Raw genomic sequence first — 22,011 nt, 5'->3', positions numbered from 1 at the left:
TTAAAAAGTTTTGTGTATTCTACTTGCTCCCAAATACGCCAGTATTTTTTTCTCACTTTTCCACCTAATTACTTTTCTCTCCTCTCAAAGAGCAACAGAAAATGAGAAAACAGATCACAGGAGAGAGAGACAATTAAAGCAGTGAGTTAGCATATAGTATCAAGTACAGAAACTATTCTGTAAGCTGTCACATATAAGAGGAACACAGCAACTTTCATTTTCCCTCCACTTAAAGCAATCAATTTTTGAAAATGTTTAAAAGAAAATGTCCAAAGTTCATGCCCAAGCTCCTCAAAGTTTTAAACACAGCATCTTACAACTGGGAGAACACTGTTTATTTTTTTATTTGTAAACCAAAGTTTGAAATACCTTACAAAATACTAAAGAAATATCACTTAAGAACTGAAAGAACAGTGTGTCACTAAACATTAAGGACCATATTTTAAAAACTTTTATTAAAAAAGGTTATATAGGTATGATGAATTTAAGTTGTATTTTAAAGTCAACTACTTAAGCATCTAAATGATTGAAAATTAAGTGCAAAACTGGAAGTCCAGTCACAGATGAGGCTGTAAAGTTGTGCTCAAGATAGAAGAGGTCTACCCATGGGAGGCACAGCTGCACACTCAAGCTAACTCAGTCTGTCTCAGCCATGAATCCTGCAGATCTGAGTGATACCACTGATTAGGTCAGTTTGATCTACTTAATATAAACTCTCCCTTTCTAATAAGAAGGATATTAACTAAAGCTTTCAATTAAGCAATAAAACCTTTCTAATTAGCAACAAAAAATAAAAATTACATGCTTGCTCTGTTTCAGGCACTTTTAAGATCATAGTTTATTTACTGTAGATAAAAAGCTAGTATACAGATTAAGGGATCACTTAAATTTCAACTCTACAGTTATATACCATCTAGTATTCTTGCTCTGAATATTAACCAAAAAAAAAGTTTCTAAACACCTGTAAGCCCCACTATAAATCTTCATTGATATGAGGAAAAAAAATAAAATAAAATCAATGCTTAATTTGTTCAATGCATAATATTTACACTGTGAAACCAAGGGGAGCTAACAAGCAGTGGCAAAGAGGCAATACATTTTAAAAAGCCAAAGTTTTATATTTTCTTTTTTTTACAATAGTGTGCTAATCAGCATAATTGTATATAAAAAAATTAAAATATAGCAGAGTGTCCCATTATAGAAATTTTAATCATCTGAACTGCAGTCATTACTTGCTAACTGTTTACATGCAACACCTCTTAGGACTGACTTTGTTTTTAAAGTGTAAAATAGATTATGAGGCTTGAGACAAACATTAATTTGTGTACAAACAAAATTAAAAACTGTACTTGAGAACTGTGCTTGTCACAAGCCTCTTCCATACAGGAGGGGGGAAAAAAAGAAAAAAAAAAGTACAGTGACAGAAAGTGATCTCTTTCTATACACCAATTATCAAAGACAATGCATAGACTGAGAATACCTGGATGACAAACTCTGTAGATGCTGGAAACAAACAGCTTTCACATACATGCTCTTTATAGGAGGCCTTTCTTTCCATCAAATCGCAATGGCTGATAGCAAATAAGGGGCATCAGGTGTACAACTAAGTAGATCTTGCAAAATACTAAGATTGGGCAGTTGTTAATATACAATTTGAACTATATATACAATATAATGGAATGTATCCCATTCCAAAACTGGTTTATGAAACAACTGGACATTTCTACACTAGCCTTACAACTCAGCAATCGTTCTAATGAAAACATAAGTACACAAGAGACTTGCATGAAAAGTAAAATTTATGAGGCATTTTACAGGAGCTATTGACAAAGCTGCTTAATGGCATTTCTTCTTTTAAAGTAATTTTGTTAGATATAATTGAAACATATATAAATGTATAAATGTATAAAATGTTCTGAAACACACTTCAACATGGAGCTTTGGTGATTTTAAAAGGCCCTTTTTCGATCTGTTATGAATTGTACTGCAGAAGTATTGATGCATGTGCACATCTGTGTCAGCTGACACTAGTGATCCAACTGCATGCACATTTCCTCCTTGAGGTACTTTCCATGTTAAACCACTTCAATAACAGTAAGGTGAAAAATAGATTAAACAAAGTATTTCGGATAACTCAAACTGAATAGGAAATAGAATGCCAATATGGCAGTAAAACCTTTTTCTGTTGTTTTTAAACAAGAAGATCTATTGTACCAGTAGGATCCTGTATACAGCTACACAGAGAAGGAGGGAATACACCACTTATAATTCCCATTAAACAAGAGCTGATTCATCATGCGAGAAGGTACAAATTACAGAAAGCATGAACAGTCAATAAGAGAGAAACAATTGGTTTACATGAAAGAAGAGAGAACACTTCAGTCTGAATACAGTTATTTTGTGAAAGCTGCTACAACAGCCCACAGAACGTCATTCGTGTTGGCTTTCATACATTCAACCTCAGGGTCTAAATCCAGAAGCTGTCGCACTCTCTTTGTGGCTAAATCATACTGCTCATCCAAAAGGGGGGCAAAAGCATTCTCCAGAACATCTGAAGCATGGGCTAAATAAACAAGTGCCAGCAAGCGCTTGTCCATGCGGTGAGGGTCATTCACCCATTTGTCAAGAACTGCTTCTTGAACCTTCTTGATGAGGCGCTGTTTGATATTGTTGTTGGTGAGAGGGTGCGTAGTCATGTCAAAAAGAAGGAAGTTCTGTTTCTCTGTTGTCAGTACACCTTTTTCCACTAGATTTTTAGCTAACCGTTCACGGACATTTCGCAACTGGTAGTGCAACTTCAGTGGGTTCCATGTTTCACCTAAAAAAACCAAGCAAAAAAGCCAAGAGTCAGGCAAAGTTTAAACTATACTATTACAATTATTTCAACCCCGCTGAAGAATGAGTCATCAAATTTATATAGCTGACTATTACACTAAGATATTGTGCTCATGTCAGCATTTCTCTGATCTCTGACCTATCCAGATATATACATAGAGACAGAGACCACGAGAGCCTTTTTGAGGACTTTCAGTGTATATTTAAAGTTTGGATGAAATGCTAGCTAAGCCGTGTCTTGATTAGGGATATGACAAATAAGCACTCTTACACTGAAAGAAGAAAAAAAAGAAGAAAACAAACACAAAAACCCCCAAAACAAACCACCAAACAAAACACCACACACAGTCATGAAGAGAGTTAATAAAAACAAAAATAAGCATCTCCTCCAATTGTGTTCATTTGCCTACTTCCAATCTTTTATCAAAGACTGGAATTGTGCAAAGCATTTGACACTATCCCACATGACATCCTTGTCTCTAAATTGGAGAGACATGGATTCGATGGATGGACCACCCGGTGGATAAGGAATTGGCTGGATGGTCGCACTCAAAGAGTTGTGGTCAACGGCTCAATGTCCAAGTGGAGAACGGTGATGAGTGGCGTTCCTCAGGGGTCAGTAATGGGACCAGCACTGTTTAACATCTTTGTCAGTGACATGGACAGTGGGGTCGAGTGCGCCCTCGGCAAGTTTGCCAACGACACCAAGCTGTGTGGTGTGGTTGACACACTGGAGGGAAGGGATGCCATCCAGAGGGACCTTGACAGGCTGGAGAGGTGGGCCCATGTGAACTTCATGAAGTTCAACAAGGCCAAGTGCAAGGTCCTGCACACGGGTCGGCGCAATCCCAAGCACGACTATAGGCTGGGCGAGGAATGGATTGAAAGCAGCCCCGAGGAGAAGGACTTGGGGGTATTGATTGATGAGAAGCTCAACGTGAGCCGGCAGTGTGCGCTTGCAGCCCAGAAAGCCAACCGTGTCCTGGGCTGCATCAAAAGAGGTGTGACCAGCAGGTCAAGGGAGGTGATTCTGCCCTTCTACTCCGCTCTTGTGAGACCCCACCTGGAGTACTGCGTCCAGCTCTGGGGGCCCCAATACAGGAGAGACATGGAGCTGTTGGAGCGAGTCCAGAGGAGGGCCACGAAGCTGATCAGAGGGCTGGAGCACCTCTCCTATGAGGACAGGCTGAGAGAGAGTTGGGATTGTTCAGCCTGGAGAAGAGAAGGCTCTGGGGAGATCTAATTGCAGCCTTCCAGTACCTGAAGGGGGCCTACAGGAAGGATGGGGAGGGACTGTTTATCAGGGAGTGTAATGACAGGACAAGGGGTAATGGGTTTAAACTAAAAGAGGGTCGATTTAGATTAGATATTAGGAAGAAATTCTTTACTGTGAGGGTGGTGAGGCACTGGAACAGGTTGCCCAGAGAGGTTGTGGAGGCCCCATCCCTGGAAGTGTTCAAGGCCAGGTTGGATGAGGCTTTGGGCAACCTGGTCTAGTGGAGGGTGTCCCTGCCCATGGCAGGGGTTTGGAATTAGATGATCTTTAAGGTCCCTTCCAACCCAAACCATTCTATGATTCTATAAGTCTCAGCCACAGCACTGACTATAACTATCTTCCCAGAGCCAAAGCTTAGCAGGGTCAGGAAAACCTTAGCTTAGCTCAAGGAAAACCTACAACATCATTCATTCATTAGTTAACCTTTTCTGAATCAGTACTAACTTGATGTGCTCTGCACTGTGAGAGAAGGTGAAATGTCAGCACAGATTAGAGACTGTTAAAAAGACACAAATACCCTGCTTTGTCTCAAACAACTCGTGGTTGCCGCGGGCGCTGCAGAGGTGGGGCAGTGGGTTGCCTCCCTCTGCCTCCTCTGGTAACTTTCCAGCGGCTGCTTTGGGCATGCACCGGACACTTGGGACCCCGGAGGAGCCCCCCAACCCAATTCCAGAATTCTCTGGAATGTCAAACTGCGCAGACACAGACCCCTGAACCTTCTAGAACAATGGGCTGTGCAGGTGCAAAACTCATCTGCATGTTACCGCCCCGAGGGTGGTCCCTGAGGGACAGAACAGTATAAAGGTGAGCATGTGTGCCACACTAGTTTTGACCTACCACCTGCAGACTGAGACCTGCAGACCGAAGGAGCCATCCCTGTGATGACATCGCAGGATCCAAGGGTGGCGATACCTATCCTCTCCTCTCCTTTTCTTCTTTTCCTTCTGTCCTTCTTTTCTTCTTCTCCTTTCCTCTTAAGAAATTAATGCGTTGTAAAACCCGTTGTTGCCTTTGCCAGACCCATTTGCCTAGTTGTCAGTTGTACTAGTTGTTGTTTGTGGCATTTTACCCATTATCCACACAGTTGCCAGTTGTTGACACCTAGCCCGTAGATTGTTAATAAAACTCTGTTATATTTTTCCTCTGAGTCATTACTGTGGCTCATTCAATTCGTGGCTCCGCTGGGCGGGACTCGCGCCTTTGGGGGATAAAATGATTCACCTCCCTCGCAACCCACTGAGTGGGACGAGACATTCTAATTGGTGTCACAGACAGGATTCCTCAAACTGAATTGTAAGAGAAACATGAAAGGGATATTGGCCAAGTCCGAGAAGGGAGAGTGAGTAATTGGCTGAGTCTGAGCTCTCTGGCAGTGGGTCATGTCTTCCTGGGTACAGCCTGACTGTGACTGCTCTCCTCTGCTGGAATTATTGAAAAGTTACAAGGCATGACCAACTCCAAAGGGGCAAAGCTGGGCTGAAGAGAACTGGCAATATCTCCTGTGACTGTGACAGAATGGATAAAGGACTTGGCAAAGGAGAACAGATCAAAACCAGGCAAAGGGAAGGCTGTGGTTTGTGGAGTGCTTGGGGTTGTGCTGATGGCAGCACAAAGGGATAAGTGCTTTGCAAAGCGAGTCAAGCAGGAGAATGTGGAGTCATGCAGGAGCTGATAAGATCTTTACAAGTGGAGTTAGAAGCTGAGCGAAAAAAGCGCATACAAGCGGAAATCGAGGCAGGCAGTTTGCAGAGGCGGTTGCAGGCAGCTTTTGTGAGAGAGGGGCAACTGAGGTTGGAGTTAGCTGACTTGCAGCATGAGGACCTTACAAGTGAGCCTGGCTTTTCGAACATGAGTAAAGAATTGATAGGGAAGGGGCATGCCACTACCTGTGGGATGAAATGGAAGAAGCTAAGTGTAAATGTGAGAATGATGTCAACCCGCGGTTGAGGCCACTGATTAAGACTGAATATCAGTATGGGGAAGGTAGCGAAGCAGGCTTGGAAGGAGTGGTGACCAAAGAAATACCCTACAGTGCAACTGAATAAGCTAAATTACAAGAGCAATATAGTAGATCAGCAAAGAAAACAGAAAGGGAATATGTGTGGAGAGTCTCCCTTACGGGGGGAGATTGAATAAAACTCTCTGAGGAGGAAGCACAGGGATATTGGGGCCCTGGTGTGTTTTTGACAGTAAATGACAGGCGGGCACCCTGGTCCCTGACACAACGAGTAGCTTATTGGGCAGGGGGGATAGACCCCCTAGACAGAGTAGATCCTATGGCCATACCCACATCTGGGTTAGACCAACTTAACGAAAGCGTGCAAAAAGCAGCGTGTCTTCAACTAATGTATGATAAACGATTAGTGCCTTACCAATCTTCGCCGATGTTGTTATCAGTTAATCCTGATAGGATGACCCCCTTAATAAGAGGTCTTCCTGATCCCTTGAAACTTTACACTATCCAGATTCAAGACCGTTTAAGAGTGGCACAAGCTATCTCTGTTAAAGATTATTTGCAAGAGGCACTAGCTCCAGATGGATCCCCTCCAGGGTCCTCCTGGGCAGAACCTATTCCCACCTGGGGAGAGATAGCCCAAGAAGTAATAAACTATAGCTGCTGTGTGGGAATCACTGGAACAGAACAAAAGGGGAAAGCTGTTGTCAGGAGAGCGAAGGTGGAAGCTAGATTTTCAAAATCCCAAGAGAGCAATTCAGGAACAGGAATAACTAGGAATCAAATTAGGAAGGAGGGGTTAAACAAAGGGATACCTAGGGAATTAATGGATGGGCTGCCCCTTGCCAATCTGAAATTATTAGTAAAAATGTGGAATCCAGAAAGAGGGAAAAATGCTCCGATAGCCTCATCTGCCATGAGAGAGATTTCTCCCTCAGCTCCTCTGCCAGAGGTTATACATGCCTCTCTGGAGCAGGGAAACTCCATATGCCATCTCCAGTGAGTGAGCCAGGGGATGGGTGGTGGATGTACCTCAGAAGGCTCACTGAGAATTCCAAAGGAGATCTAATGATAACTTTTCCTATTGGTCCATCTAAAACCCCTGTAACTTTTCTAGTGGATACTGGAGCCCAGATGTTGGCTATCAGGGAGGATGTAGCAACTAAGTGCCACATCTGCCCGGCTAGGAAAAAAATTTGGGTCACGGATGTATTTGGCAAATCACAACTACAGCTCATAGCTAAGGTTAAGTGCTGGCTGCCTGGTGACCAGGCTGCTACGATCACCACAGTTATTGTGGGACCCGTACCCACAAACATTATGGAATTGGATTTGCTAAAAGGAAGAGCCTGGACTGACTCCCTAGGGCGGGAATGGAAGTTCGGCTCACCCCAAATTGCGATTTGGCTATTGTAGCCTGCTCCTGGGTTGCCTCTGTCTAAGATAGTAAACGTGAAACCTTACCCTTTACCATTGGGAGCCAAAGAGGGTATTACATCAGTGATTACAAATTTGCGAGAAAGGGGAATTATAATTCCCGCCCACTCTCCATATAACTCCCCTGTTTGGCCAGTTCGGAAACCAAATGGGAAGTGGTGACTGACTATAGATTACTGAAAACTAAATGCGAACACAGGTCCCCTAACAGCTGCTGTACCTAATATAGCTGAATTAATCTCGACTATATAAGAGCAGGCTCACCAAATCTTAGCGATCATCGATATAAAAGACATGGTTTTTTTATGGTACCTTTACAGGAATCAGACAGGGATCGTTTTGCTTTTACATGGGAGGGCGTACAGTACACTTTTACGTGCCTACCCCAAGGATATCGTCACTCACCAACAATTGCTCATTACGCCTTAGTGCAAGAACTTACCAAAATTCCCCCTGAGGAGGATGTGAAAGTGTATCAGTACATTGACGATGTTTTAATTGGTGGACTTACTGTTAGCGCAGTAGGACAAACTCAAAAGAACATAATTGATCATTTAGAAAGTCTGGGACTGCAAGTCCCTCCTGAAAAGATGCAGTTACTGTCTATTGAGGTAAAATTTCTGGGTATTTGATGGAAGGGAGGAACTACATGTATTCCCCCTGAAACATTGACTACACTAGATCAAATCAGACTCCCTATGAATAAAAAAGAACTGCAGCATGCTCTAGGCTTATTGGTCTTTTGGAGAAAGGACATTTCAGACTTTTCTATCATTGCATGTCCTTTATATGATTTGACATGGAAAAGGGTTGCCTGGGATTGGACCCCCGCTTGTGAGGAAGCTTTGAAGCTATTGATTTTTGAGGCCGGGGTGTACCAAGCTCTAGGACCTATCCATCCTACCAATCCACTGCAGGGGAATTGATAGCCATATGGAATGTAATAACCAAGGAATCTGACGACAAAGAACCGATACTCATTTATACAGACTCGTATGCAGTCTTTAAGGGGTGTACAGAATGGCTTCCTTTCTGGGAACAAAATCAATGGGAAGTGAATAGAGTGCCAGTGTGGCAAAGGGAAAAATGGAAAGAGATTTTGGATATAGCTAAGCAAAAACATATATCGGTGGGATGGGTGGCTACACATCAAAAAGGAGAACAGCCAGTCAACCTATGGAACAACCAGGTGGACTCACTAACCCGATTGGCTGTTCTAGCTACAGAAACACAAGAAGAAAAATGGGAATCTTTACTAGAGAGGTTACATGTTAAATGTGGCCATTCAGGAATTAAAGATCTCTTTAGGGAAGCAATTAGTAGGATATGGCCTGTTTCTTGTGAGTTGTGCAGCACAATCATCTCAGCCTGTGGCCAATGCTGGCTATGACTGGAAAACCACCCGATGAAAAATCCTCCTCTTCACCTGAGGAGAAACAAAGGTCTTTGGGAAACTTGGCAAACTGATTATATTGGACCCTTCCAAAAATCTGAGGGAAAACAATATGTCCTTGTTGGAGTAGAAGTCATATCAGGACTTACTCACGCTGAAGCCACAGCTTGAGCTATGGAAGAAAACACAATAAAAGGTCTACAAATGTGGTTTAGCCACTTTCTTAAACTGCAGACAATCCAATCTGACAATGGCAGTCATTTCACCGCGAATGTAGTCCACGAATGGGCTGAATCTGAAGAAATTAAATGGGTCTTCCACACCCTATATTACCCACAAGCAAATGGGATTGTGGAGAGGACCAATGGTCTTTTAAAACGATTTCTGAAACCCCACAAATCGGGATGGGCAAATCAACTCTGGGATGCTATAACTAAGGTCAATGACCGATGGGGAATAAATGGATGCTCCCAACTAAACGCTTTTTGTCCTCAAGCCCCTTCACTCCTCATGAAGCCTGCAGGAGCAAGCAAAGCTGGCACAATACCCCACCATCCAGGACAGCCAGTCTTGGTGGAACTCCCCAAAGTTGGGCAGGTCTCACTGGTGTTAAAAACCCTGCAGAACATATACACCTGGGTAGCTATGGATGCCCACGGCAAAGAGCATAAAATTAACACCAGATGGATTGTCCCATCTTTCTAACAGACTGGTTCAAAGGAACAGAGTTTCCCTTTTTTGTCTTACAGGAAGAAGAGATGGAGCTTTATCTGTCAAGTTTTGCTTGTTGCAAGTATAATACAGTTAATAGGATAGTTGTAAATGTTAACTTTTGGCTTTGTTCTAACAATTTTAATTGTTGCTTTGTAATAGTTTTAATATGCATATGCTATTTTTGGTGTGGACAATATGCCTCCTTCCCCTCAGAATGCAAGAAGAAGGAGAAGGAAGAGGGAATGGAAACCATGATTTCTCAAACCTGGCATGGGAATTAATCCAGGGCTTCATTCTTGCCTGGAATCATACAGACCAGGGGGGTGTGCATAGCCCTTCCTCCCTCAGTGGAGCAGGGACTGAGATTTTTCGTTACCCCTGTTGACTTAAACATGACTACTTTGATAGCAAAGGATTACATAATTGAACGTTCCTATTCCCTCTTTCCTGCCGATTGGAAATGCAAGGGTGATGCATGCTTGTTTCGGAAAGCAAATTATTTTTTAACAAATTGTTACAGAAATCGGGAATATATTCTGGGTTTGGAAAATTTCATGCTTCGCTACAATGACACCTATTTTGCTTGGTATAACACCAGTTTCATAGCGTGCAGTGATTGTAAAGGTTTTAATCCAAATATGACCTTTGTTCTTGGGTCAAAACAGGCAGGAGCCTCTTGGAGTGTCCATAGTGGAAATTGCTCCTTCTCGCCAGGAACCCGTAGACTTGGTGAAGCTACCACTTCTTGTTACTGCTCTAATATTCCGCTAGACCCCTTTTTCCATCCTTTTAAACAACCAGACTATTATAAAGCTAGCTACTCTGTAGAAGTCATTCTCCCTTGGTGCATACAACTTCCTAATTGCACAGGGACTGAAAAAAGGAACCTGTTTCCTATCCAGTGAACTTAGTCACAAGCTAGGCCTATTTTAGAACCATTAGAGGATGTAGACCCTCCACAGCATTACCTTTCTAATATTTTTAAATGTAATAAAGTCCTTGACTGCACCACAGGTCCCGGGGACCCTCCTGAAACGTGGTTATTAGAGGGAGTGAGAAACTTAATACGAGATATGTGTATGTGCTGGGGTTATCCCTCTCGCAGTCTTCGTAATTCAGACCCCTTACGCAACGCAACTCACGACTTCAAAGAATATAATTGGTCCGTATATTGTGGAGTACTGCATATGCATTATCCTATTAAAGGCTTACCTATTTTAACACGACCAAAAAATTACCTTTTTGATTATGCTGATACCTGGACTTGCCAAAGCAGTATTTACTCAGCACCTCTAAATAAGGCTTGGGGATGTTCAAATGGGAAATTCTACTCATATCTAGATTTGGTACGACATGCAGGGCTCAAGTGTGGAGTGGTGCTCCCATCATTATGCCCAAATCAAGTTTTTAATTTTGCCACCTCTTCCAGGCAATCGCATCAAGAAATCAATGAGGGCCCCGATCGGGCTGCAAAGGGAATTGAAATACCCAATTACTATACCACTGGTCAAGATGTGTCCCTCATGTTTGAAAATATATTCACACCATATATAACTTTGAGGAGGCACCAGTTTGTATTAGAAAATATAACTTGTCAAGTCCACATGTTGTCAAATTGGACCAAATATGCTTTTGGAGAAGTAAATTTGCAGGTCCAACAGATATCAAAGATGACATTACAAAACCATTTAGCTCTTGATATGTTGTTATTAAAGGAACAAGGTGAGTGTGGTATGTTGAATTTAACTGATGGAGAATGTTGCATAACTATACACAACGCTACTACCTCAATAGAACAAGCCCATGCTAAAATGAAAGAAGTCGCCGATCAAACCACCGAACTGTTCCAGTCGCTCCAGCCTAAAGACGAGTTTGACAGGCTCTCTCCTAACTCTTGGTTTACCTCCCTCCTGAAGTCATTGGGACTCACGGGGTGGGGAAAATGGTTGATCCAGGTTGGGCTTATCTTATGGATTGGATATTTGTTTTTAATGATTGGGATAGTCATTGCTAAATGTATGATAAATCGCTTGTTATCTGCTGCTGCTTCTCTCTTTTCTCCTTCTGTCTGCTATGTTCGTATCACCACCTTAGAAGATGAAATTCAAGGGACCTTATGATTTTGGACAAATTAAAGTTGTTCAGGATCTCAGTGGAGAGCATATGGGTGCTGTTTGGACAATGAAATTCTCTCACTGTGGTCGATTACTTGCATCTGCAGGAAGAGTGTTCGAGATGGAGTCTTCCATACAGATCAAGATGATCCCTCTTCCAGTGATGATGAAGGGATGCCATATACAAGACCAGTGAAGTTCAAAGCAGCACATGGCTTCAAGGGACCTTCTCCTTTAGCTCGTTGTTTGAGTCACAGGGTGGTGTCAGAGACTGTTGAAAAGACACAAATACCCTGCTTTGTCTCAAACAACTCGTGGTTGCCGCGGGCGCTGCAGAGGTGGGGGGGGCGGTGCAGGCTCTGCGGAGATGGGGCAGTGGGTTGCCTCCCTCTGCCTCCTCTGGTAACTTTCCAGCGGCTGCTTTGGGCATGCACCGGACACTTGGGACCCCGGAGGAGCCCCCCAACCCAATTCCAGAATTCTCTGGAATGTCAAACTGGGCAGACACAGACCCCTGAACCTTCTAGAACAATGGGCTGTGCAGGTGCAAAACTCATCTGCATGTTACCGCCCCGAGGGTGGTCCCTGAGGGACAGAACAGTATAAAGGTGAGCATGTGTGCCACACTAGTTTTGACCTACCACCTGCAGACTGAGACCTGCAGACCGAAGGAGCCATCCCTGTGATGACATCGCAGGATCCAAGGGTGGCGATACCTATCCTCTCCTCTCCTTTTCTTCTTTTCCTTCTGTCCTTCTTTTCTTCTTCTCCTTTCCTCTTAAGAAATTAATGCGTTGTAAAACCCGTTGTTGCCTTTGCCAGACCCATTTGCCTAGTTGTCAGTTGTACTAGTTGTTGTTTGTGGCATTTTACCCATTATCCACACAGTTGCCAGTTGTTGACACCTAGCCCGTAGATTGTTAATAAAACTCTGTTATATTTTTCCTCTGAGTCATTACTGTGGCTCATTCAATTCATGGCTCCGCTGGGCGGGACTCGCGCCTTTGGGGGATAAAAAGATTCACCTCCCTCGAAACCCACCAGAGTGGGACGAGACAACCTACAACATCGTTCATTCATTAGTTGACCTTTTCTGAATCAGTACTAACTTGACGTGCTCTGCACTGTGAGAGAAGGTGAAATGTCAGCACAAATTATGTATTTGGGACATGAAAAATGAATTGGTTTTTGACGTGGTTTAGCCCCAGCCGGCAGCCAAGTGCCACGCGCTGCTCGCTCACCCCTCCCCCGGCGGGATGGGGAGGAGAACGGAAAAACAACGGCAAAGCCTCAAGGGTTGGGATAAGGGCAGTTTACTGGGACAGCAAGGGAGAGGGAAAACAATCAACAACAGTGCTGATAACAGATAGTGACAATGGGTGATAACGCTCAACCCATCCCTGCCCGACTAGCCCCCTTTTATGGTGAGCATGATGTCACATGGTATGGAATAGCCCCCGGCCAGCTTGGCTCACCTGTCCTGGCTCCTTGGGAAATTAACTCTATCCTTGCCAGAACCAGGACAGTTTTGCAGGCTGTAAAACTGAAGGAGAGCTGAGCAAGAATTAAACTGTAAGGCTATGCAACAGTCATGCCCCCTACTGACAAGGGCTGCTTTGTTCTCCTCTCTCCCCCTCTGCCTGACAGTCAAGGAGCAAGAGAGGAGGGATAGCAAGGGCACTGAGTATGAACTGTATGCGAGTATGCAAGTAAGGCTGATTCAGGTGGTGCAGGATGAATGGGAAGAACATAATGAAAACAAGAAGGCAGAGAAAACTGGAGAGATTTTGCTCATTTTTGAAACTCTTACTTATCTGTTGTTACAAATAACAAATATATTTAGATAGACAACTTCAAGTATCATTACCCCCTACCTCCCTGTCCTGGTTTCGGCTGAGATAGAGTTAATTTTCTTTCTAGTAGGCGGTATAGTGCTGTGTTTTGGATTTAGTATGAGAATAATGTTGATAACACACTGATGATTTTAGTTGTTGCTAGGTAGTTGTTGTGTCTACACTAAGTCAAGGACTTCCTAGCTTCTCATGTCCTGCCAGGTGCATGAGAAGCTGGGAAAGCACAGTCAGGACAGCTGACCCAGACTGGCCAAAGAGATATTCCCTACCACATAATGTCATGCTCCATATGTAACTGGGGAAGCTAGCCAGAAGGCAGATTCGCTGCTTGGAAACAGACTGGGCAACGGGTTGGTTATTTTCTCCATGTGGTGAGCAATTGCATTTGTGCATCACTTGTATTATTGTTGTTGTTGTTATTATTCTCTTCCTTTGTTATCCTGTTAAACTGTCTTTATCTCAACCCACTTCTCCTCTCCATCACCTTGGGGGATGGAGGGATGAGTGAGGGGCTTCCTGGCTGGGGTTAAACCAGGACACTCCCAAAGTAATATTGTTGACAAAACAGTGAGGTTTTTTCCAGCACTGTTTGCACAACTAAGTATAGCTCTGATCTACTCCAGGGAAGCTGCATTTTGTGTGTTTTGTAAAAACAGACAAACCTTAGTGATGAATTTTGGCTACAGAAAAAAGAAAAAACAATCCAACAAAAAACAATAAAAGCACTACATGTTAAAAGATGTTAATTTCAGTTTAATTTATGCAGCCTGAGAATACAAACGTGAGCAAGGTATATGAAAAGTGTTAACTGCAATTGCAAAGATAAAATCTAATTGACATTTCATTTTTTTGGCAACAATTTATTAGCTTTACAGGAAGAGCTGTGTGCAAAGTACTCAATCTTGAAGACTTTGTTTTGAACAACTAGAAGTATCTAATATTTGAAAATATTTGTTACATTTCTCCAGTTAATGGAAAAATAGAAAGAACTCCTGACTCTCTATTGTTTCTTTATGATAAATGGCCAAATCACCCTAAATTTTTACATCTGAACACTGAGCTCCTTATCTCCTTTCTTTATCAAAAGATCTGAATACTGAATCCATACGGCTATACTCCAAACTTCCACTAAGCCTCATTTCCAAATACAGAGAAAGGTAGTGTCCTGGTTTCGGCTAGGATAGAGTTAATTTTTACAAGGAGCCAGGACAGGTGAGCCAAGCTGGCCAGGGAGCTATTCCACACCCTGTGATGTCATGCTCACCATAGAAGGGGGCTAGTACGGTAAGTGGGGAGGGGCAGCTCGGTGTGGCTTAGGGATGGTCTGAGTGTGGGCTGAGTGGCTGGTCGGTAAATTGCCTTGTGTTATCACCCATTGTGTATATTCTGTTTTAAGTACTGTTGTTGTTATTTCCCTCTCTCTTTGCTGTCCCAGTAAACTGTCCATATACCAACCCACCAGGTTTGCCTTTGTCTTTCCCATTCTCCTCCCCATCCTGCTGGGGGAGGGCAGAGCAAGCTGCCGTGTGGTGTTCAGCTGCTGGCTGGGGCTAAACCATGACAGGCAATTATATCTCCAGGGTGCAGTCCTGATTTACTTCAGTCAGCTGAAGACACCTCTTCCACAGAGTAGAGATGTCCTCTGACACTTCCATCTAGATTCTTTCTGTACCAAGTTAAGTCAAAAGCAACAGTTACTTATACTTGATTAAGGGCTACAATCAACAAGAGACTATTCTAGAGGACAGACTAATTAACTTTTTTTTGCATACTTTCTCCCCAAAAATCTTACAGTATAATCTCTAGTGATGCCAGATAATTAGCTTTATTGGGGGAGGGGAAATCAAATACATTATGTTCAAGGCTTACCACTAAGCAGTTCAATCCAATTTTGTACTGTTTCAGGAGGTTGGGTCTCTTTTATGTGTTTCAGAGCTTCATCAAGCAGAACATCCCCTGTAGGAGCATCTGACTTGCAAACCACCTAGGACAGAATAAAACGCAGTCAGTATTTTGACTTAATTCATATACCATAAACATCCAACAATAAAAACTGGAAAAATCTACTTGTTATCAGAACCAAGGAAAAATTTAAGGAGTGAGGAATCTTCTCTAAGAATATGAAAGTTTAAAAAATACCTAGTTAAAAAAACTATTTAGGATTTTAATTACAAAGCTATGTTAAGTCTTAAGTTATCTATAACCTAAATTAACCTTATCTGACTAAAACTATAGTATTAATAACATGCTTAATACCTATTTTTTTAAGGAAGATAATCCACTAAAGCGGACAGATCCTTTGCTTCCTCCCCAAAACAAAGTATACTACAGTGTTAAATTGCCCTCTGGTGGCAGTCAATTTTACTGCTTCAAGTCAATTTATTCAGAATACTGCAGTTAAACAATTAGGCCACATGAAATATTGAGAAATCAATTAGAAAGTGAAAAAGCAGGAAAACTGGTTTTCTTCTTCCATATATTGATGGATAAAAATAGGTTCAAGACAACATCTATAACTTTTACAGCTCTGAAGAACATGTTGACTAGCAACACTATGTTCCATTGACTAACAGTTAAAATACATGTATTAGGCAAAATATGTACATACCTATAAACTCCTTAATATGCAATAATAAATGCAATATCACTTAAGTTTGTTATTTAATAACTTCTACAATTATTTGAGTTCTTCTCCCAAGAGAGCACAGGAGAGAGAAAAAAAAATCATTTACAGTAACATAATAAAATTTAAGAATTTAAGTAATTGCTTGTTTACCAGTATAAGTAGTTATATAAACCATGTACAAATACCATTTTTTCTGGTTAGAAAAACAAAAGCACCAAACTAAAACATACAGATTTAACTAGTCCAAGTCAATATGTTTGAATAAATACAAAACAACAACAAAATTCTATCTTTCTTTAGGAAAAGAAGAATTACTACTGTTTCAAAGCTATTTATGAAAATAATTATTAAATCTGGTAATTTAAATAGTTTTACAAGTTAGCACTTTATAAGCATCAGATAAAAAGATAACAGGCAATTGACAGAAAAACTAACACATCAACACAATTCCACATATACAAGAGAAGCAGCAGGTGAAAGATCTTATTTTTAGTAAAGCTTCACAGTAGTCAGAAAGGTGTCCTGGAAAAGCTTTAAGTGTCCTATTGAAATATATCCCAAGTTCAGTTCTGTTCCGTAGTTCTAATAATCCTTACTACAAACAATAGAGGAGTACAATACATTTTCATAGGGTCTGTAGATGACACTGAAATGAGTTGCAATGGTAAGACAGCTTCAATACTGGCAAGATGATCCCAAACTGGAGATGTGTATAAAGTCAATGAGATGAAAATAAAAAGAAATGCAAAGTAGTATAGTCAGGATGAGAAAACATGACAAATATAAAAGATATAATAAATGACTATACAGTTCAGAATGGCAGAAAAAACATCTAGTAATTCTAGCAGTAGACTACAAACCAAATGAATCGACAAAAGCCAAGTCTTTTGACAAAGTAAGAATTTCATTCTAAGCTGTATTAACAGGAAATTGCTGGAGAGATTTTGTGAATGCCAAAGAGATCATAGCTGGAATACTATGTCCAATTTAGATGGTGTCTACAAAGCACAGAAACTAAGATTTTAATAAAAATCTGCAAGAATGAACCAGTCCACAATGCCAGGCTAAAAAGAATGACATTTGTTTAGATCTAAAAAGAAGCATGTAAGATTACAAAGAAGGTATCAAACAGTAGTTTAGGGTGTCTACTTTGGGAAAAAATAAAAGATACCAGCTTATTCTGGATATATGGAAGATGCAGGATGTATTGTCAAAAACTTCAAGAAAACTTTAAACATCCAGGGAGGTTGTTGAATTGCATTCAATGGAGAATTTTAAGACTAAACATCTGCCAGGGAGGGACCAGAGAAACCTGATTTTCTGTTACTGCATCAAAATTAAATGGTCTCTTGAGATACTGTTCAGATCTCCACTTCTGGAAGCTGGAGATCACTCCAACCATAAATATCAGATATTTGGTTTTAAGAACATAACTACATTTTAACCCAGACAATCCCTATTTGAAACTAAACACACAACAAAGCATATTTATCTTTCTGATTTACAAGCTTGCACCATAGCATCACTCAAAACCTTTATTAACCACATGTAATGATATTACATATCTTCCAGTTTTATATCAAGACTCTGAATTTTTGGAAATTTCTCTTCTTTAATTATACAGGAGCATACTTTAAGTTGAGTTTTTAAGATGCTAGATTGTGGCTATTAATAGTCACCCTTCAGATATTCCTTTAATAATTAGCCTAAAAACACCCAACCTATTTATATTTACTTCTTTTTAAAAATGACATTCCAGCAGTATTTTAATTTCTTTGATGTGTCCCATATGATTTGTTTCACAGGAACCTTAGTTACATTGGATCACTCCAGCCTGCTGCAGTTGGTAACCTACTACTCACCATCTCACTTTAACAGGTAAGATGAAGTCATCTTTTTGACCTGTTTTATCAGAACAAACAAAACCCTCACTAGGAGATATATCCCAGACTTAAAAACATTTTTTTAAGTAAGATTTTTTTAAAGTTTAGAAAACAGCTTTTCTTGCTTATTTGGGGTTAAGATACTTTTTTCTACCACTGCAAAGAAGTTTAAGAAGCTAGTCTGAATATAATCCACCATGACAGTATGAGCCTAAACATACAGGCATTTTGAGGAAAGAGCTGTAAGGAGCATAGACTCTCCCATTCAACTCAGTCAGGGCTCCATAAACTCTTGGGAAGCCAAAATAATTGCTATGTCTTGGAAAATGTGGGACCTGGACATGACGTAGATGGTATAGAATAAGGGGTGGATACTGTCCTGGTTTCAGCAAGGATAGAGTTAACTTTCTTTCTGACAGCTGGCATAGTGCTGTGTTTTGGATTTAGGATGAGAATAATGTTGATAACACACTGATGGTTTTTAATTGTTGCCAAGTAGTCAAGGACTTTTCAGCTTCTCACACTGCCCTGCTAACGAGAAGGTGGGGGGCACCCAAGAAGCTGGGAGGGCACACAGCCAGGACGGCTGACCCAAACTGACCAAAGAGATATTCCATACTGATATCCAGCATTGAAGTTAAAAGTTAATCATGATTCTGTAGCTAAGAAGTTACAGATAGTTTTTCATAGTTCCATAGTTAAGGATGTAACAGATAGTTTTGTAAATGGTTCCTAGATACTACTAAGGATGGCTATTATACAGTCCTACCACTATGTTAGTTAATATTTACCCAAAACAATGTATCAATTAAGACTGATTGTCAAGAGGTAGAAGCATAACCGATAAATTGTTAGTCTGATCAACAGACCCTGAAGAACCATTTGGAAATGCCAGAAGTATTGAGAAACTAGGGGAAAGGTAATTTGGGCCAGGGTCTCCGCAACCACCGACCCATAAGCCCCCTACCCAAATGATACCACCTACTCAAAAGATAAAGGCGGAGAAAAGAACTGAGCATGCGTTCCAGTTTGCATACTAGGTGAAGAAATATGAACCAATCATTGTAACTGGGAGTGTACTAATTTGTAACTTTTGTGTATAAATATGACAAGAGAACCAGGGTTAGGTGTGCTTGATTTGTGGAAATCCACCGAGCACCCAGGCCTGAATAAAAAGCAATATCTCTCCTGTGCGTGTGAGAATTGGCTTATTGCACACTGGGCAATGAATCCGCTTTTCGGACAATACCATATGATGTCATGTTCCGTTTATAACTGGGAGGTGGGCTGAGAGGCATGGCAGTTGGGGGCTTGGCACGGCGGCATTCAGAGTGATGGCGTTTGTCTTCTCAAGTAACCGTTACACGTGATGGAGCCCTGCTTTCCTGGAGATGGCTGAACATCTGCCTGCCAATGGGAAACGGTGAATGAATCCCTTGTCTTGTTTTGCTTGTGCGTGTGGGCTGGGAGGCTGGGCAGCTGGGGGTCTTGTGTAGCATTGACTTCAGGTGGTAAGAAATTGTGCTGTTCATCACTTGTTTTGTATATATTATTATTATTTTAACCTTTTCTGTGTTTGTCCTATTAAACTGGTTTTATCTCAACCCACGAGTTTTCTCACTTTCACTCTTCCAATTTTCTCCCCCATCCCGCCAGGGGGGAGTGAGTAAGCGGCTGCGTGGTGCTTAACTGCCAGCTGGGAGTAAACCACAACACTCATGGATCTGCTTTTCTTGAAGGAGGATTTATTGACGAATACTTCTTGGTTAACTCTCTCCAGAGTCATAACAGCACAAGAAGAATGGGAAATCAAGTGGGTTGGATCAAGTGGGATCGTGTGAATTGAATCATCACAGAAGATTAAGCATCCACAAGGGGGTATTTTTTCCTCTCTCTTTAATAGATGAGCTAAGGTAGAGAAAGAAGCTTAAGATCCTGGTTCTTCAGAGATGATGGTCCTTAGCCTTATTGCAAAGAATATTTCTTTATTCCAATTTTTCAATTATTTATCATGTACTAGATTTGCCTTGTATCCAACTGCCGAGGACATTTCAATTATACAGAATATTTAATTTTCATATTCCACAATGTAGCTTTGCAATAAAGCAATATGAAAGATGAAGCACCTCTTGCACTGATTTTTAAGTAAACTTCATTATTTAGTTTTAATACAAAAATTCACCCATGGATTAATCACTCAGAATTGTCAGCTATAAAATACTGAAGTTAATCTGCCAAGGATTTGTTGGGATTTCTTTTAAGAACTGTAATTATTGGGTTGCTTTCTGAGACTGTAAGGCAACATAGAGTACCATTTTCTATCTTCAATAACCACTAGTCTTAGAAATTTATTTATACATAAACCTCAACATTCATTTATTTGTTTCTAAAAGTAATACCAGCAGGTAGAACTCCAAAATGATGCAATGATTAAATACTCTGAAGACAAATTTACAAGGATGTTGCAACATAAAATATGTCATATTGACTTTCAGAAGTTTCATAAACGTTCATCAAGTCCTTGTCTGCAAATTTCTGTCTCATTTGTCTCTCTATGGCATTCAAGCATGGATTCAATGCATTTTAATGACTTCTGAAGCTGTGTCTTAGAAACTGCAAAAAATAATCAGCAAAGATCCGTCTGATTTAACACTTAAAGTGGAAATCACTGTAGCTAGCAATCTTTTAAGTCAGCTGTATGACCAAGGCCACCATTGGCTGGTGATAAATTCATACTACTGCCCAAAGAACTAGTTCTACCCTCCTCTTCTTCTTACCTTATTACTTGTGCCAGCAGTCTCACCTGTGCCCCACATGATGACAAAATCAAGAAAGTGATTCAAATAAAAATAAACTGATCAAAGAAGTGAATTAGTTTTCAGCCAGAGTGATTACCTGACAAGGCTGCACAAACACTAGTAACAACCCAAGAGAGACTCCAATAATAAGCCTCTTTGGAAAGGCAGGAGGACTACCCTTCTCCAGTGCATCACAGGCTAAAGTGACTGAAGCCTAAACTCCTCCCTTCAGACCATGGCTTGAAGATATAGAGCTTTGAGTCACAAATCAAAGTGTCATGGTTTAGCCCCAGCCAGCAGCTAAACACCACGTGGCCGCTCACTGACCCCTCCCCCCCATCGGTGGGATGGGGAGGAGAATCAGAAGAAAAAGGCAAAGCCTCGTGGGTTGGGATAAGGACAGTTTACTTGGACAGCAAAGGGAGAGGAAAATAAAAACGACAGTACTTAGAATATACAAAGTGGGTGATACACAATCCAATTTGTTCACCCGATCTGATGCCCAGCCTGTGCCCCAGCAGCCACCCCTCCTCCCCAGCCAGCCCCCTTTATATGCTGAGCATGACATTATATGGTATGGAATACCCCCTTTGGCTAGTTTGGGTCACCTGTCCTGGCTGTGTCCCCTCCCAGCTTCTTGTGAAAATTAACTCTATCCTAGCAAAAAACAGGACACAAAGCTTTAGTTTTAATGAGATTTTACCTTTCCGTAAAGTCCCAGAATGGAGCAGGGACGAGGAGGGAGAAGGGCTAGCCTGAGAAGCAAAAGCTATATAAAAATGGTATTGCCACTGATACTCCACCTCACTGAATCACAACCTTGGATGCAACTAGACAGCTCATTCCACTCGCTAAGCACAGTATTTAATTCACAGAGAAAGCTGAGGGCAAGGGGAGCAAAGCCTTCAAAAGGGAGATGAGGGAGACACTTGGTAGAGTTTAGACAATTAAATCTAGCAAACACAGAAATGAGACTGAAATTTAGTGTTAATGCAAGACTTCAAATAAGGTATAAAACAACACAAGTCATTCATGAGAAGTATTTCTAAATTGAGAGATGTGGGGTAAGTGGAGAAGAAACATCATATATATCAGTAGTTAGGGATTTCATTTGCAAGAAATTCCTTA

General features: G+C 41.3%; 1 protein-coding gene across 2 annotated transcripts in view; it reads right to left on the bottom strand.

Moving 5' to 3' along the window:
• Nucleotides 1-313: 313 nt before the first annotated feature.
• LOC142599190 (Golgi phosphoprotein 3-like) overlaps nt 314-22,011 on the bottom strand; it is a 58,745-nt gene continuing 37,047 nt past the window's right edge. For both annotated transcript variants that reach the window (XM_075739080.1, XM_075739081.1), the window contains 2 exons: nt 15,446-15,560; nt 314-2,818 (listed from right to left, as the gene is read on the bottom strand). In XM_075739080.1, coding sequence (XP_075595195.1) covers nt 2,394-2,818; nt 15,446-15,560 — 540 coding nt within the window. In that variant the 3' untranslated portion in view covers nt 314-2,393. The remainder of the gene's footprint in view (nt 2,819-15,445; nt 15,561-22,011) is intronic.

This window comes from Balearica regulorum, chromosome W (assembly GCF_011004875.1).
Source record: "Balearica regulorum gibbericeps isolate bBalReg1 chromosome W, bBalReg1.pri, whole genome shotgun sequence".
NCBI classification, from domain to species: Eukaryota; Metazoa; Chordata; class Aves; order Gruiformes; family Gruidae; genus Balearica; species Balearica regulorum.
This window is presented reverse-complemented; position numbering and strand designations above follow the sequence as displayed.